At 44.5% G+C, this 17,346-nt stretch overlaps 1 protein-coding gene across 9 annotated transcripts in view; it reads right to left on the reverse strand.

Moving 5' to 3' along the window:
• The window catches only part of LOC137376165 (utrophin-like), a 904,611-nt gene that overhangs the window by 157,566 nt on the left and 729,699 nt on the right, over positions 1 to 17,346 (reverse strand). For all 9 annotated transcript variants that reach the window (XM_068044198.1, XM_068044197.1, XM_068044199.1 and 6 more), the window contains one exon: positions 5,891 to 5,965. In XM_068044198.1, the coding sequence (XP_067900299.1) occupies positions 5,891 to 5,965 (75 nt within the window). The remainder of the gene's footprint in view (positions 1 to 5,890; positions 5,966 to 17,346) is intronic.

Consider the following 17,346-nt stretch of genomic DNA (forward strand, 5'->3'; position numbering starts at 1 on the left):
GTGGGGATGTGGTAGGAATATGGGATTAATGTAGGATTAGTATAAATGGGTGGTTGTTGGTCGGCACAGACTCGGTGGGCCGAAGGGCCTGTTTCAGTGCTGTAACTCTAAATAAAAAAAAACACCTCTCTCAATCTCTCCACTGTCTCCAATTTGTCAGACAGCTTCCTCCAACTAAATATTGGGAAGACCAAAGCCACTGTCTTTGGTCTCTGCAACAAAGTCCACTCCCTAGCCACCAACTCCATCCCTCTCCCTGGCAACTATCTGAGGCTGAACCAGACTGTTTGCAATCTCGCTGTCATATTTGACCCTGAGGTGAGCTTCCGACCACATATGTGCACTAACCTAACTGTTTATTTCCACATTTGTAATGTTGCGCGACTCTGCTTCTGCCTTAGCTTATCTGTTGTTGAAACCATTTACCATGCCTTTATTACCACTGGGCTTGACTATTGCAATGCACACCTGGCCAGCCTCTCTAGTTCTACGCTTTGTAAACTTGAGGTCATCCAAAACTCTGCTGCCTATGTCCTAACACGCAACAAGTCCCATTCACCGATCACCCCTGTGCTCGCTGACATACATTGGCTCCCATTTCAGCAATGCCTTGATTTTAAAATTCTCATCTTTCTTTTCAAATCCCCTCCATGTCCTAGCTCCTCCCTATCTCTGTATTCTCCTCCAGCCCCACAACCTTGCTAGATATATGCACTCCCCAAAATCTGGCCTCTTGAGCACCCCAATTTTAATTGCTCTGCCATTGCTGGCTGTGCCTTCAACTGCCTAGGCCCTAAGCTCTGGAATTCCCTCCCCAAATCACTCCGCCACTCTTTTCTCCTTTAGGTCACTCCTTAAAACCTACCTCTTTGACCAAGGTTTTGGCCATCTGCCCTAATATCTCCTCATGTGGCTCGGTCTCAGAATTTGCTCTATAATGTTTCTAAGAAGTGCTTTGGGATCTTTTATTATGTTTAAGGTGCTTATATAACATCATGTGTGGAGTTTGCAAGTTCTCCCTGTGTCTGCATGGGTTTTCTCCGGGTGCTCCGGTTTCCTCCCACAAGCCAAAAGACTTGCAGGTTGATAGGTAAATTGGCCATTATAAATTGTCACTAGTATAGGTAGGTGGTAGGGAAATATAGGAACAGGTGGGGATGTTTGGTAGGAATATGGGATTAGTGTAGGATTAGTATAAATGGGTGGTTGATGTTCGGCACAGACTCGGTGGGCCGAAGGGCCTGTTTCAGTGCTGTATCTCTAATCATGTTGTTGAATTGTCCATTTGGTTATATAATGAGGCAGAATTTTGTGTCAAAATAACAGTAAGGCTAATGGCATTTTCCCACTGATTACACACAAATAGTAGAGTAACTTCAGGCAAGGGGCAGATATGTGTTTAAACATGCGTTCAGTAGTTGCTGAATGAGTTATGCTGCTCTGCCGTTAGCTTCACAAAAATGGCATCCCAGCTTTTCTCTTTTTTTCAGTAACTTGCTGTATTTGCCTATTAAACTCACCACAGAAAGTTAAGTCTTGTCATTACAAGTACTCTTAACAACATGGTGTTAATGACTGACAATCAACCTCAATTTTTATTTTTCCTTTCTCTCTCTTAATCCAATCTTTCTTTTCCTCTCTTTATTTCTCTTTCTGTACCTGATTTGACATGAAATTATTTCTCCTTTAATTCACCCCCACCCCTTTCTCAGTCCTTCCTGTGGTTATATCCTGCTGGTTCCCCTGTTCACTCAGGCACCAAATGCCCTGTTGCACTTACATATGAACATACAAATTAGGAGCACTGGGCACCTCGAGCCTGCTCACCCATTCAAAAAGATCATGGCCGAGCTGAATGTAATCTCGACTACACCCTTCCGCCTACCACGATAACCTTTCACTCCCTTGCTTATCAAGAATCTATCTACCACTGCCTTAAAAATATTCAAAAACTGCCTTTTGAGGAAGAGAGTTCCAAAGACTCACGACCCTCAGAGAAAACATTTCTGCTCATCTCTGTCTCAAATGGGCGACCCCTTATTTTTAAATAGGGATCCCTAGTTCTCGATTCTCCCACAAGAGGAAACATCCTTTCCACATCCACCCTGTCAAGACCCCTCAGGATTTTATGTTTCAATCAAGTTGCCTCTTACTCTTCTAAACTCCAGCGGATACAAGCCAAGCCTGTCCAACCTTTCCCCATAAGACAACCTGCCCATTCCAGGTATTAGTTCAGTAAACTTTCTCTGAACTGCTTCCAACACATTTACATCCTTCCTTAATTAAGGAGACCAATACTGTACACAGTACTCCAGATGTGGTCTCACCAATGCCCTGCATAACTGAAGCGTAGCCTCCATACATTTGCATTTAACTCTCCTTGCAATAAATGATAACATTCTATTAGTTTAGTTTTAGTTTAGAGATACAGCACTGAAACAGGCCCTTCGGCCCACCGAGTCTGTGCCGACCATCAACCACCCACATATACTAATCCTACACTAATCCCATATTCCTACCACATTTCTACTAGGGGCAATTTATATTGGCCAATTTACCTATCAACCTGCAAGTCTTTGGCATGTGGGAGGAAACTGGAGCACCCGGAGGAAACCCACGCAGACACAGGGAGAACTTGCAAACTCCACACAAGCAGTACCCAGAATTGAACCCGGGTCGCTGGAGCTGCGAGGCTGCGGTGCTAACCACTGCGCCTCCCTAAATACCTGCTGAACCTGCCTACTAACCTTTTGCGATTCATGCACTAGGACACCCAGATCCCTCTGTATCTCAGAACTCTGCAATCTCTCACCATTCCTGCCAAACTAGACAATTTTACATTTTCCCACATTATCCACCATTTGCCAGATCTTTGCCCACTCATTTAACCTATCTATATCCCTTTGTAGCCTCCTTATGTCCTCTTTACAACTTACTTTCCTACCTTTGTGTCATCAGCAAATTTAGCAACCAAACCTTTGGTCCCTTCATCCAAGTCATTTATGCAAATTGTAAAAAGTTGAGGCCCCATCACTGATCCCTGTGGCACGCCACTTGTTACATCGTGCCAACCAGAAAATGAACAAATTATGCCTACTCCCTGTTTCCTGTTAGCTAGCCAATCTTCTACCCCTGCCAAAATGTTACCCCCTACACCATGAGCTTTTATTTTCCACAATAATCTTTGACGTGGCACCTTAACAAATGACTTTGGAAATCTAAGTACAGTACATCCACCGGTTCTCCTTTATCCACAGCACATGTAACTCCTTCAAAGAACTCCAGTAAATTGGTTAAACATGATTTCCCTTTCATAAAACCATGTTGTCTCTGCCTCATTACCTTGAATTTTTCTAAGTGCCCTGCTATAACATCTTTAATAATAGCTTCTAACATCTTCCCCATGACAGATGTTAAGCTAACTGGCCTGTAGTTTCCTTCTTTCTGTCTCCCTCCCTTTTTGAATAAAGGAGTTACATTCGTTATTTTCCAATCTAATGGAATCTTCCCTGAACCTAGGGAATTTTGGAATATTAAACCAACGTATAAACTATGGTATCAAAGTGCTTCCATTTTTTGTTAAATATTTTTTTGAGGACTCATATCTAAATTGTGGAAATGGATTCATTTTGGAAGACTGAAGATTTCATATATGTTGTACTTTGTTTTCTGTTAAAAGTTCACTGAAAGGACACCAAGAGGTCTTGTTTGAATACAAACCTTTACTGGATATCACACGCCTTAAGCTCAATAAATAACAGAAACCTTGGTGACTTGGGGAAAATGCTTACAGAGAAGTGACAAGTCGAGGTTTATGAGGGTCAGGAATTGGTTTCACTTCTGAGATATTGTTTTGGTTCAGTTGGGGTGTGGACAGTATTGAAAAGCAGTTTTTTTGTTGCCTGCTGAAAAAGAAACCCCCAGCTCAGCCTTCCTGAACCTCTCTTAGAGACCCTGAGAAATTCAGAGTGTCAGCTCCTCTTTCTCTACCTCTTTGGAAAAACCCTGCGAATCCAGAGTGTGATAACTGAAACCCCTGGAAATCCTACCAGACTAATTATTGACATTTCCAAAATGAATTGCTCCAGAAAAGATCCCAGTAATGCATCTCTGTATACCTGGAAGCCAGACCAAAAGGGACAACTGACATCCTTCCATATCTTTTGTTTCTTCAAGAATTAGCAAATATTTGGCCAAAGTATTATTCACTTTTCACCCCACCAGCCTCCATATCCAAAGGATCATCCTCCGCCATTTCCGCCACCTCCAGCGTGATGCCACTACCAGTCGCATCTTCCCCTCCCTTCCCCTGTCAGCATGCCGAAGGGATCGTTCCCTCCGCGACACCCTGGTCCACTCCTCCATTACCCCCACCACCTCGTCCCCGTCCCATGGCACCTTCCCCTGCAATCGCAGGAGGTGTAATACCTGCCCATTTACCTCCTCTCTCCTCACTATCCAGGCCCCAAACACTCCTTTCAGGTGAAGCAGCGATTTACTTGTACTTCTTTCAATGTAGTATACTGTATTCGCTGCTCACAGTGTGGTCTCCTCTACATTGGGGAGACCAAGCGCAGACTGGGTGACCGCTTTGCGGAACATCTCCGCTCAGTCCGCAAGCAGGATCCTGAGCTTCCGGTTGCTTGCCATTTCAACACTTCCCCCTGCTCTCATGCTCACATCTCTGTCCTGGGATTGCTGCAGTGTTCCAGTGAACATCAACGCAAGCTCGAGGAACAGCATCTCATCTACCGATTAGGCACACTACAGCCTGCCGGACTGAACATTGAGTTCAATAATTTCAGAGCATGACAGCCCCCCATTTTACTTTCATTTTTAGTTATTTTTTTCTTCCTTTTTTTTTTACATTCTTTTTTACAACCTTTTTTTTTTGCATTTAGTTCATTTCATCTTAGTTTGTTCAGTTTGCTTACCCACTGTTTTTTTTCAGGTTTGCACTTGCTGCTGTTCAATATTCAGTGTATTAACAGCTAATCTGCACTAATGCTTTGTCTTTCAACACACCATTAACATATTGTTTGCCTTTGCTCCGTGACCTTTTGGTGAGCTATGTGGCCTGGTCCAATCTAGACCTCCTTTGTTATCTCTTGCCCCACCCCCACCTCACTTGCTTATAACCTGTGACTTTTCTAATATTTGTCAGTTCCGATGAAGGGTCACTGACCTGAAACGTTAACTCTGCTTCTCTTTCCACAGATGCTGCCAGACCTGCTGAGTGGTTCCAGCATTTCTTATTTTTATTTCAGATTTCCAGCATCCGCAGTATTTTGCTTTTATATTATTCTTTTTGTCTTTTTTTGTAAAGGGCCTCCGCAGAGAGAATTTTTTCAGTGTGTATGAGTTTGTGTGTGGGGGGTATTTAAAAAGGGAACTTTCATATTTCGGTCTGTGTGTTAATGCTTTGATTCGTTACTGGATAAGTCTTGTTTTTATAATAAACTGATAATTTTGTTGTTTATTAAAGAAACCTGGTATTTGGATAAAGAGTAGACTATATGATTGAACCGTATTGGTAACTGGGTAAACATTTAAAATATATGTTGTGACCTGTGGGGAAGCAGAATTGGAAAAGACAGTGCACTCCTCCCACCTCAGATGTAACAACTATCTCACTAGCCACTTCTTTTAGGACCCTAGGATGAAGTCCATCAGGCCCAGGGGTCCTGCTGCACTATCAGTTTGTCCTTTCAGCAACTTTGCAGGCGAAAATTTTTGAGCTGAAGGGTGTAGGGGTAAGTCTAACTAATGGCTCTGCTACTGCAAAATCTTGTCCATTGTAATCAGTTACACCTGACAGAAGACATGTAAGGAATCCCACAATAAAACAAAGCATGAGATTACAGATTATGGAATATGTGCAGCCACTCACAGCAGAGTGCTTTCTGTAGTCGGCGGATCTTCATGGCTGTCCGGTAGGCAGAAAATCGCACATTGTTTAAATCACCTGCATTCAAAAAAAGAATTTAGAAAACTGTTCGAAGATAAGCACAACCATTTCAACTACAACATACTCTCAATTGGCTTAACTAATGAATAAATGGCAAGAGGTGAGATGATGATGAGGAATACAAGGCAGAGTAAAAGGAAATGAAAAATAACTCGCTCAATTCTTATCTATTAAACATGAAATTCATCACATGTACTTTTAAATTCACAATTATAAGCTCTCAGTTCTGAAATTCATCTACTTGATGAGGACTTAAGAATTGGTAGGATGTGTCATTATTTGCAAACAGGCTGTGAGTAAAATAAAAAATGAGGGATAGAGGGAGCTACTCACAGAAACCTTGTTGTGGGGTTTGGGGGAGAGGAGAAAAGAGACAGGCACATATCCTTGGTGCAAAATTCAGATGCTTAGCACCAAATTTTTGGGTGCTAGGAGTGGCCTTAGATGTCCAAAATGGTACCTGTGGCTCATGTGCACACTTCGGGCGCGAGTCACATCGGACGCCATTCTGGCGACAGCATTAACATGCACACAGTGAGCATCTGCTGGAAGCATGCAGAGTAGGCAAATCATGATGCCACCAGCTCTGCCATTTTGAAGCTCAATGCTCCAACTAATGCAGTCTTTTAATGATGCATTCGGCAGCGGAAGAACACCCCCTCCGCCAGCGTCATTTAAAGGGATTATCAGCTACTTTCAGATTAGTTGCTGATGGATTTCTATCAGTTTTTCTATGTTGTACAAGTGGTTGATACGTTCTAAAGTTGCTAAAGTCTACAGCAAGTGGTGTGGCAGGTTCTGAAGGACTTGGTCCAGACTTCAAGGCTTCTGTACCAACCAGTTATTCACAGACATGAGTGCAGCAGTAGACATTCGCAGAGAACCATGTAGGTCAATTTTCAGTTTCCTGGCAGCTGTCGTGCTGCCTTCATTCTGCAGTAGTCCACTGCATCAGCTGCATTTGAGCCATCTTGGCAAACCAAAGGGTCACTACTGAACTACAAGGGCTTTCCAACGACAACATGGCTCATGACTCCTTTACGCAACCCACCCACATGTGGGCAGCACGTATACAATGAAAGCCATGCTGCCACATGAAATGAGATACAGTACGCCACTGCCCTGCTGAAACAATGTTTCTGCTGCCTGGACCACGCTGGGAGAGCCCTTCAGTGTTTGGCAGAACGGTCATCAAGACTTGTGGTGGTCTGTGCATGCTTTTTTAAAAATTCATTCATGGGATGTGGGCGTCGCTGGACAGGCCAGCATTTATTGCCCATCCCTAATTGCTCGAGGTGGTGGTGGTGGTGGTGAGCTGCCTTCTTGAACCGCTGCAGACCATGTGGGGTAGGTACACCCACAGTGCTGTTAGGAAGGGAGTTCCAGGATTTTGACCCAGTGACACTGTAGGAACGGCAATATAGTTCCAAGTCAGGATGGTGTGTGACTTGGAGGGGAACTTGTGGGTGGTGCTGTTCCCATGCATTTTCTGCCCTTGTCCTTCAAGTTGGCAGAGGTTGTGGGTTTGGAAGGTGCTGTCTAAGGAGCCTTGGTGCTGAACAAACTCGTCATCATGAGGGCACAGTCCTTGCCATCAGCTACACGGCGATTAGCTGAGGAGCAGGGGGATGCGGAAATGGAGGGGAGGAGGCAACCTAGACAACCCCTTTCTGGTTGGACTGTCAGTGAACAACTCATCCAACTGCAATACCAGTAAATGAAACCCAAATTCCTCATTCACCTTACCTTCACATGGTTACTCACCATCACAGCGTCTGCGGGCCACAATGTCAAAATAAAAGCCAATGCAAAATAAACATTCCAAACCAAATTTACAAATCAAAGCATGCCATATTGCATACAATCATCAACTAATCACCCTTGTGCATTTCCTTAGTTTTCCGTATGCCTTTGCCTGTCTTAGTGCTTCTACGCAGTGCTACCACAGTGGCTGCGGCATTGTTGGTGGAAGACTGCTGACTTTCAGTGAAGGAGACAGCAGATGGCCTTGGAGGTCGACCTTGAGTGGCTCTGGGCCTAGAAGTCCCAGCTTTGTACTGCACTATCTTGGTATGGGTGGCAGCAGCCTGGGCTGGCTGGGTGACAGACAACAGCAAGAGCACTGGCGAAGTGGCAGTAGTAGGAGGACGAATGCTGTCATCCTCAGAGGACAACAGATCTGTGCTCCATGGAGCCACCTTCACTCCCTCAGGGCAGTGCCTTAACCAACCAATCTGTTGAAGGATAGATTGCTGGACTTCTGTGACACCCTCCAAACCCCTTTGAACACTGATATCCATAGCCAGTCTGAACTTGCATGACAGCAGTCTGAGCTTTCACTGCACATCCAGACATTGGGTAGCTTCTGCTTATACTGCAATAGAAGCCAAGACATTGGCCATCAGATGCTGTGCCAAGGTTAGGTCCAAAAGTGTGCCAATGAGGTGCCAACCTCTGCACAAAGCCCTGTTGTGCTGGACTCATTTGTGCTCTTCAAGATTGCACACAGGCTTTCTGACCAGCCTGCCAATGCGCTAAGAATTTCATTGTGCATACCTATCGCCTTTCTTCTGTCACAAAAACAGAAACTGCTGGAAATACTCAGCAGTCAGGCAGCATGTGTGGAGAGAAAAACAGAGTTAATATTTCAGATCTGTTACATTCCTGGGACATTGGGACCAGCTCGGGGGTAGATGGGACCTGTACAGGCTGGACAGGTTGCACTTAAACACAGCCAGGGCCAATTTCCTTGTGGGGCGATTTGCTAGTGCTATTGAGAAGGGTTTAAACTAACTTGGCAGGGGTGTAGGAACCAGAAGGTAATATCAGAGAGGAATACCAAGGTGCACAGAATAATGGGAGAGACAGACAGCACTAGAGTGGAAAATAGCAAGTTATCAGGTGGGTTCAGAGTAAGGGGAAAAAGTAGTAAAGCCTAAGTTAGGGTTACTGTGCATGTATGTGAATAGGCGGAGTGTGGTAAATAAGATTGATGAGTTACAGGCTGTTACGACCGAGATAGGAGGAGTGCACCGTTTATTCTAGTTCCAATTCTCCACAGGTCACAACATATATTTAAATTTTCCCACTTACCGATGTAGTCAATCATATACTCTGTTTTTCCCAGAATAAAACACACCAACCAGGTTTCTTTAATAAACAACTAAATTATCAGTTTATTATAAAACAAGTCTTAACCAGTGATGAAGTAACACATAAACACACAGACTGAAATATTAAAGTTCCCTTTTTACCTAAGCTCCTCACACTCGAACACACACATACATATATACTGGTTAACCAGAAAAATAAAGGGATGTGTTTTAGAGCTCTATTACAAAAAAAAGACTAAAAACACTTGGGTTAAATACTTGCTGATTTTTGAAGAAGAAAGAGAAGTCATGGAAAGATGTCCTTTGTTTTGGTTTGGCGCCCCAAATGCGTATAGACTGCTGTCACCAGGATCTTCCTAGAACAATTCTTTTCAGGCGACGTTGGATATCAGTTTAGATAGGCTTTTCAGGAAATGCAGCAACAGAGGTTTGAGACAGGCGTTACAGCAGAAATGCAGCAACAATTTCAGTCTGCTTCTTACACTTGCTTCTCAGCTTCTCGAGAGATGGAAAACTAGCAGGCTTTTTCAAACTGCTGGAACAGACTGAGTTGGGATGATTTATGCTTCTTGGCAAGTTTTCCCCAACTGTCTTTTCAAACCATTGTCCCTACGCCAACTCACTGTCCAAAGCGAAACCATAAACAATGTCACAAGAGACAAGCCTCCTGACCCCTATAAATCTTGACCTGTCACTTCTCTGTAAATATCTTCTCCAAGTCAAAATCAACCCCTGCTGAGTAATTATTTGAAAACAGGTGCCTTCCAGTAACTGTTTGATTTCAAAGCCAGACCTCTCAGTGACCCTGGTAAAAACCCATCCATGGGGTCTTTTCAGTTTTCCAAAAATAAACCAATGTTCTGCTCTAAAATACGAGTCCTCAAAAAAACCTTTAAAATATAGAAGCACTTGTAACAAGGCACAGATAACCATGTGGAAATATGATGCTGCGGTTATAACAGAGACCTGGCTCAAAGATGGGCAGGACCAGGTATTAAATATTCCTGGATACAAGGTGTTCAGGAAAAATAGGAAAGGGGGAGGGGTGGCAGTATTGATGAAAGAGAACATTGCAGTTCTGGAGAGAAAGCATTGCCACAGAGGGGTTAAGGACAGAATCTATTTGGCTACAGCTAAGGATCAAAAAAGGTGCAATTACATTGCTCAGTGTTGTCTACAGGCCACCAACTAGTAATTATCTGAATGTAGACTGGGATGGTAGTAGGGGCAGTGAGGGGAAAGAATACCTAGAGTGTGTTCAGGAAAATTTCAGTCCAACGAGAAAGGAAGCAATGCTAGGACCTGGTTCTTGGGAATGAGGTGGGCCAGGTAGATCAAGTGTCAGTAGGAGAACATTTAGGGGACAGTGATCATTGTATCATAAGGTTTAGTTTGGCTGTAGAAAAGGACAAGGAACAATCGAAAGTAAGAATAATTAGGGGGAAAGCTAACTTCAACGGGGTAAGAATGGATCTAACCCAGATAAATTGGAATCAAAGGTTGGCAAGCAAAACAGTAACTGAACAATGCACTGCCTTTAAAGAAGAGATAGTTTGAGTGCAGTCAAGGTATATTTTTATGAAGAGGAAAGGTAGGGTAAACAAATCCAGAGCACCCTGGATGATGAAAGAGGTAGAGATTAAGATGAAGAAGAAAACGTGTGCTTATGACAGAGGTCAGATGGATAATACAACTGAGAACCAGGCTGAATATAGAAGGTTCAGAGGGGAAGTGAATAAGCATAGAAAGAGTATGAACAGAGACTGGCAGCTAACATAAACGGGAATCCAAATGTTTTCTACAAGCTTATAAATAGTAAAAAGATGGTAAAAAGGAGTGGGGCCGATTATGGACCAAAAAGGGGCTTTGCACATGGAGGCAGGTGGTATGGCAGAAGTATTAAATGAATACTTTGCATGTATCTTGACCAAGGAAGATGCTGTGTGGGTCACGGTCAAACAGGAGGTAATTCAGTCACTTGGAACGATTTAAAATTGATAAGCAAGTATTGGATAGGCTGTCTGTACTTAAAGTTGATAAGGCACCAGAACCGGATGAGATGCATCGAAAGATACTGAGGGAAGTGAGAGTGAAAATTGTGGAGACACTAGCCATAATTTTCCAGTTTTCCTTAGATTCAGGGGTGGTGCCAGAGGACTGGAGAACTGTGAATGTTACACCCTGTTCAAAAAAGGGTGTAAAAATAAGCCCAGCAACTACAGGCCAGTCAGTTTAACCTCGGTGGTGGGGAAGCTTTTAGAAACAATAATTCGGGAAAAAATTAATAGTCATTTGGACAAATGTGGATTAATTACGGAAAGCTAGCACAGATTTGTTAAGGGCAAATCGTGTTCAACTAACTTTCCAGAGTTTTATGATCAGATAACAGAGAGGGTTGATGAGGGTAATGTTGTTGATATGGTGTACATGGACTTCAAAAGGCATTTGATAACAGACTTGTGAGCAAAGTTATAGCTCATGGAATAAAAGGGACAGTGGCAACACGGATATGAAATTGGCTAAGTGACAGAAAACAGAATAGCGGTTAATGGATGTTTTTCCAACTAGAGGAAGGTTGGTACTGGAGTACCCAGGAACCAGTGATAGGACCCTTGTTTTTCCTGATATATATTAATGACTTAGACCTTGGTGTACAGGGCATAATTTCAAAATTTGCAGATGAAACGAAACTTGGAAGCATTGTGAACTGTGAGGAGGATAGTGTAGAACTTCAAAGGGACGTAGACATGTTGGTGGAATGGGCGGCCAAGTGGCAGATGAAGTACAATGCGGAGAAAGGTGAAGTGGTTTACTTTGGTAGGAAGAATGTGGAGAGACAATATCAAATAAAGGGTACAATTCTAAAGGGGGTGCAGGAGCAGAGGGACCTGGGTGTATATGTGCGTAAGTAGTTGAAGGTGGCAGAAAAGGTTGAGAGCATGGTTAATAAAGCACAGAGCATCATAGGCTTCATTAATAGGGGTATAGAGTACAAAAGCAAGGAAATTATGTTAAACTCCTATGGAGCACTGGTTTGGCCTCAACTGGAGTATTGCATCCAGTTCTGGGTGCCCCACTTTCGGAAAGATGTGAAGACATTAGAGAGAGTGCTAGAAAAGATTCACAAGAATGGTTCCAGGGATGAGGAACTTCAGTTACGTAGATAGATTGGAGAAGATGGAACTTTTTTCCTTAGAGAGGTTGAGAGATTTGATAGGCAACCAGCAGCTCACCCAAATAAGCTTCAAGGATGCTTGGAAGTGTGACATGAAGGCTAGCGCAATGTTGTTGACTAGCGCACCTGGGAGTCACTAGCTGGTGAAAGAGGGAAACAGTGACACATCCTGTGGACTGGCATGCACTACCATGATGACCAGTGGTTACAGCAACTTGGCAACAGAGACCAATGCCAAACACAACAACTCACAGCATCACTTGGCAGCTTCACATGTGGCACTTGTAGCAGAACCTGCCTCTCAAGGATTGGCCTTCAGAGCCATCAGGAAAGGTGCACCAAGAGAAGGCATCCCACCGAAATGAACTCTTTTGTAAATGGAAGGATGCCAACAAATTCAAAATCATGAGGGGACTGGGCAGGGTAGATAGGGAAAAACTGTTCCCATTGGTGGAAGGAGCATGAACAAGAGGACACAGATTTAAGGTAATTGGCAAAAAAAGCAATGGCGACAGGAGGAAAAACATTTTCATGCACCGAGTTGTTAGGATCTGGAATGCACTGCCTGAGTGTGTTATGGAGGCAGATTCAATCTTGGCATTCAAGAGGGAATTGGATTGTTATATGAAAAGGAAGAATGTGCAGGGCTATTGGGAGAAGGTGAGGGAGTGGCACTAAGTAAATTACTCCTTTGGAGAGCCAGCACAGACATAATGGGCTGAATGGCCTCCTTCTGTGCTGCAACAATTCTGTGATTCATCAGACTTTTCTGATGAAAGATCACACAGACCTGAAATATTAACACTGTTTTTCTCTCCACAGATACTGCTTGATCTGCTGAGTATTGGTATTTCCAAGAATGTTCTGTTTTTCCTTTAGATTTCCAGCATCTGCAGTATTTTGCTTTCTTCTGTAATCTGCCCCATCAAAGTGCCCATCTGAGTCCTCTGCAGCAGAACCCATGTGCGACCTTGCCCTCCAGGGAGCTGGCGCCTGCGCTACCCTTTCTTCATGCCCTGATTGTAGGCCACTGGTCCCCAGTATCTCACCACCTGAAAATCCCAACTCTAAGCTATCCTCTAAATTACATGCAGTATCAGTATCTGAGCTGTTGGTGAGTGCAAGATCAAGTGACAGTGTTTCTTCACCATTGCAATCGTCTTGCTCTTCTACCCATGCTTGGCTAGGTTGTAGTTCTTGGGTATCTGAAATGAGGAAGACACAAGAGTAGGGTTGTGGTGAGGGTGGGGAAGAAAGAGGTGCATGCTTACACCATCTGCAGCTTCTAAATCGGAAGAGATTGTGGGATAAGGGGGAAGTGGGATGTCAGGTGGAGGAATAAGTATGAGGATAACGTCATCTTCTATCATTGCGGCTCCACCATCAACCATGACCTCAGCGATGCCCGCTCCAATGATGGTGAGCACCATCTATTCCACAAGCGTAAGGACATATAGCCATGTCTGTCACCCGTCAGTTAGCACCCGTAGCCTCCAACTGACACCCACCTCCTGCTCCCTTGAGACCCTATTTCCACTAAGCTGCTGACCACCCAACTTCTCTTCCTGGTTCCCAAGTTAGCTGCTATTTTTAACAGTTCTCTCTCCTCAGGTACTATCACCCCTCCCCCCTTCAAATCTGCCCCTCTCCTCGAAACAACTCTTGACCACTCCATCCTCGCAAACTACCATCCCAGCTCCAACCTTCCCTTCCTCTTCAAAGCTGTCGTCTCCCAAATTCATGTCCATCTTCCACGGAACTCAATGTTCGACTGCAGGAAGATATCAATGGACTGGTCAGGTGGGCAGAGAAGTGACAAATGGAATTCAACCCGGAGAAGTGCGAGGTGATGTACTTGGGGAGGGCAAAAAAGGCCAAGGAATACACAATAAATGGGAGGATACAGAGAGGTGCAGAGGAAGTGAAGGACCTTGGAATGCATGTCCACAGATCCCTGAAGATGGCAGGTCAGGCTGATAAGCTGGTTAAGAAGGCATATGGAATCCTTTCATTGATTAGCTAAGGCATTGAATACAACAGTAGGAAGGTTATGCTGAAGCTATATAAAACTCTAGTTGGGCCACAACTTGAGTACTGTATGCAGTTCTGGTCACCTCATTACAGAAAGGATGTAATTGCACTAGAGAGGGTACAGAGGAGATTTATGAGATGTTTCCAGGACTCGAAAATTGCAGCAACGAGGAAAGACTGGATAGGCTGAGGTTGTGTTCCTTGGAACAGAGGAGCTTGAAGGGAGATTTGATTGAGGTATACAAGGTTGTGAGGGGCCTGGATAGAGTGGATGGGAAGGACCTATTTCCCTTAGCAGAGGCATCAATGGCAAGGGGGCATAGATTTAAAGTGATTGGTAGAAGGATTAGAGGGGAGGTAACAGTGGTAGGGGTCTGGAACTCATTGCCTGAAAGAGTAGTAGAGGCAGAAACCCTCAACTCATTTAAAAGGCGTCTGGATATGCACGTGAAGTCCCGTAACCTCCAGGGATACGGACCAAGTGCTGGAAAATGGGATTAGGCTATGTGGTTTGCTTTTCAGCAGGTGCAGACATGATGGGCAGAGTGACCTCCTCCTGTGCCATAAATTTTTCTACATTTTCTAAATATCTGAAGAGGAGGAATGTGCAGGGATGTGGGCAGAGGGCGGCGAATGGCAGTACGTGAATTTTTCCTTTGGAGGCCCAGCATGGACACGATGGGTCGAATAGCCTTCTGTGCTATAATGATTCTTCTCTATGAAACCCTCCAATCAGGTTTCTGCCTCTGCCTCAGTGCCAAAACTGCGCTTGTCAAAGTCTCACATAACATCTTATGTGCCTGTGACAAGGACAGACTTTCCCTCCTCGTTCTTCTCGACCTGTCTGCAGCCTTTGACACAGTTGACGACATCAACCTCCTCCAGTGCCTCTCCACCATCGCCCTACTGGGCGAGACTGCGCTTGTCTGGTTCCATTCTTAACTATCTAGATACAGCCAGCCAGCAAGGGCTTCTCTTCCCGCTCCTGCAGTTACCTCTGGAGTCCTCTAAGGCCCCCTCCTATTTCTCATCTACATGCTGCCCCTCTACGATATCATCCCAAAACACCTGTTCAGTTTTCACACGTACGCTGATGACATCCAGCTCCACCTCTCTCAACCCCTCCACTGTCCCTAAATTGTCAGGCTGCTTGTCTGACCTTCAATAATGGATAAGCAGAAATTTCCTCCAACTAAATATTGGGAAGACCGAAACCACTGTCTTCAGTCCTTGCCAGAAATTCTGTTCCCTAGCTACTGATTCTATCCCTCTCCCTGACAACTGCTTGAGCCTGAACTAGACTGTCTGCAACCTTGTTGTCATATTTGACCCAAGATGAGCTACTGATCATTTATCTGCTCCATCACTAAGACCGCCTAGTTCCGTAATATCATCTGACTCCACCCCGCCTCAGCTCATCTGCTGCTGAAACCCTCAACTATGCCCGTCCTACCTCTATACTCGACTATTCAAATTCACTCCTGGTCAGGGTCCCCACCTTCTAACAACCGTAAACTTGAGGTCTCCCAAAACTCTGCTGCTCGTGTCCTAACTTGCAGCAAGTCCTGTTCACCCATCATCCCTGTGCTTGCTGACCTATATTGTTGCTTGGTTAAGCAATGCCTCAATTTTAAAATTCTCATTCTTTTCTTCAAATCCCTCCATGGCTTCTCCCCTCCCTATCTCTGTAATCTCCTCTTGCAGTGTAACCCTTCGAGATATCAGCACTCTCCCAATTCTGACCTCTTGAGCATTCCCAATTGTAATCACTCCATCATTGGCTGCCATTCCTTCAGCTGCAAAGGCCCTAAACTCTGGAGTTCCCTCTCTAAACCTCTCCACCTTGCTTTCCTCCTTTAAGACGCTCTTTAAAACCTACCTCTTTGACCGAGCTTTTGTTCATCTGCCCCAAGATCTCCGAACATGGCACGTGTCAAAATTTGTTTGATAAATGCCCTGTGAAGTACCTCGGGACGTTTACCAAGTTAAAGACACTATTATAAATACAAATAGTTGTTGTTGTGCCACCTTGTTCTACAAGAGAGAAGGAAATGTGTCAGTGAGGGCAGCGCAATGTGTTTGGGTGATGTGGCTGTCATGGTTGAATGCCTGGAAGTGTGTCCAAGCTGTGAAATATAGGGGTGAGGCTTGCAGCTGTGCTAAGTATGTGAGGAGGTGGTGAAGCTATGAATATTAGGTATGAGTCCTGATTGATAGAGTGTGTTGGTTGGTGAGTGATGGGGGTGTGATACATTTAGCAGTTTCTGAGGCTAGTGGTGCAGTATAGCACTGACCTTGACTACTTGTGCGAGGTCACTGAACTTTTTGCTGCACTGCATCCAGGTCCTCTGGGTTGACACCTGGCATTGACTGCCATGGCTATCTGGTTCCCACTCCTGAGAATTTGTCTGGCGGGGCTTCTCAGAGAAAATCTAGGGGACCACTCTCTCACGCGTTGTGCCATTATTATGTCTTTTTCCAAGTCAGAATGAGTTCCACAATGACTTCCAGCACTTGCTCCAGCCACAGTGAAACTCCCCTTAAGAGACGCAAGTTGGCTTTAAGTAGTGCTGGCTAGCTTTAACTGCTGCCCCCTGCGGAGCTGTTCAGCCACTCCACAGCGCTGTTAGTGCTGGCTACACATTGCAATCATATTAATTCGCAGGCAACATGAAGTTGGCATGCTGCCTGCATCAGAAGCAATGGGCATGGGTTAATCTTGCATGTCAAGCCTTACACCTGCTTTTGGGGCTATCAAATTTTGCAACCACCGCCCCCCACCCCCACCGCCCAATATTTATGAGAGAGGGACAGACGTTGAGAGAGGAGAGAGAGTGACAGACAACAACTTAGATTTATATAGTACCTGTAACATAAACTATTTCAAGCTGCTTCACAAGAGTGTCACCAATCAAAACTTGATGCTGAAGGAGATATCAGGACAGATGACCAAAAGCTTGGTCAAACAGGTAGGTCTGAAGGAACATGGTAAAGGAGGAGAGTGAGATAGAGAGGAGAGATTTAGAGAGGGAATTCCAGAGCTTAGGGCCAAGGCAGCA

The sequence above is a fragment of the Heterodontus francisci genome, chromosome 13, assembly GCF_036365525.1.
Source record: "Heterodontus francisci isolate sHetFra1 chromosome 13, sHetFra1.hap1, whole genome shotgun sequence".
Classification (NCBI taxonomy): Eukaryota; Metazoa; Chordata; class Chondrichthyes; order Heterodontiformes; family Heterodontidae; genus Heterodontus; species Heterodontus francisci.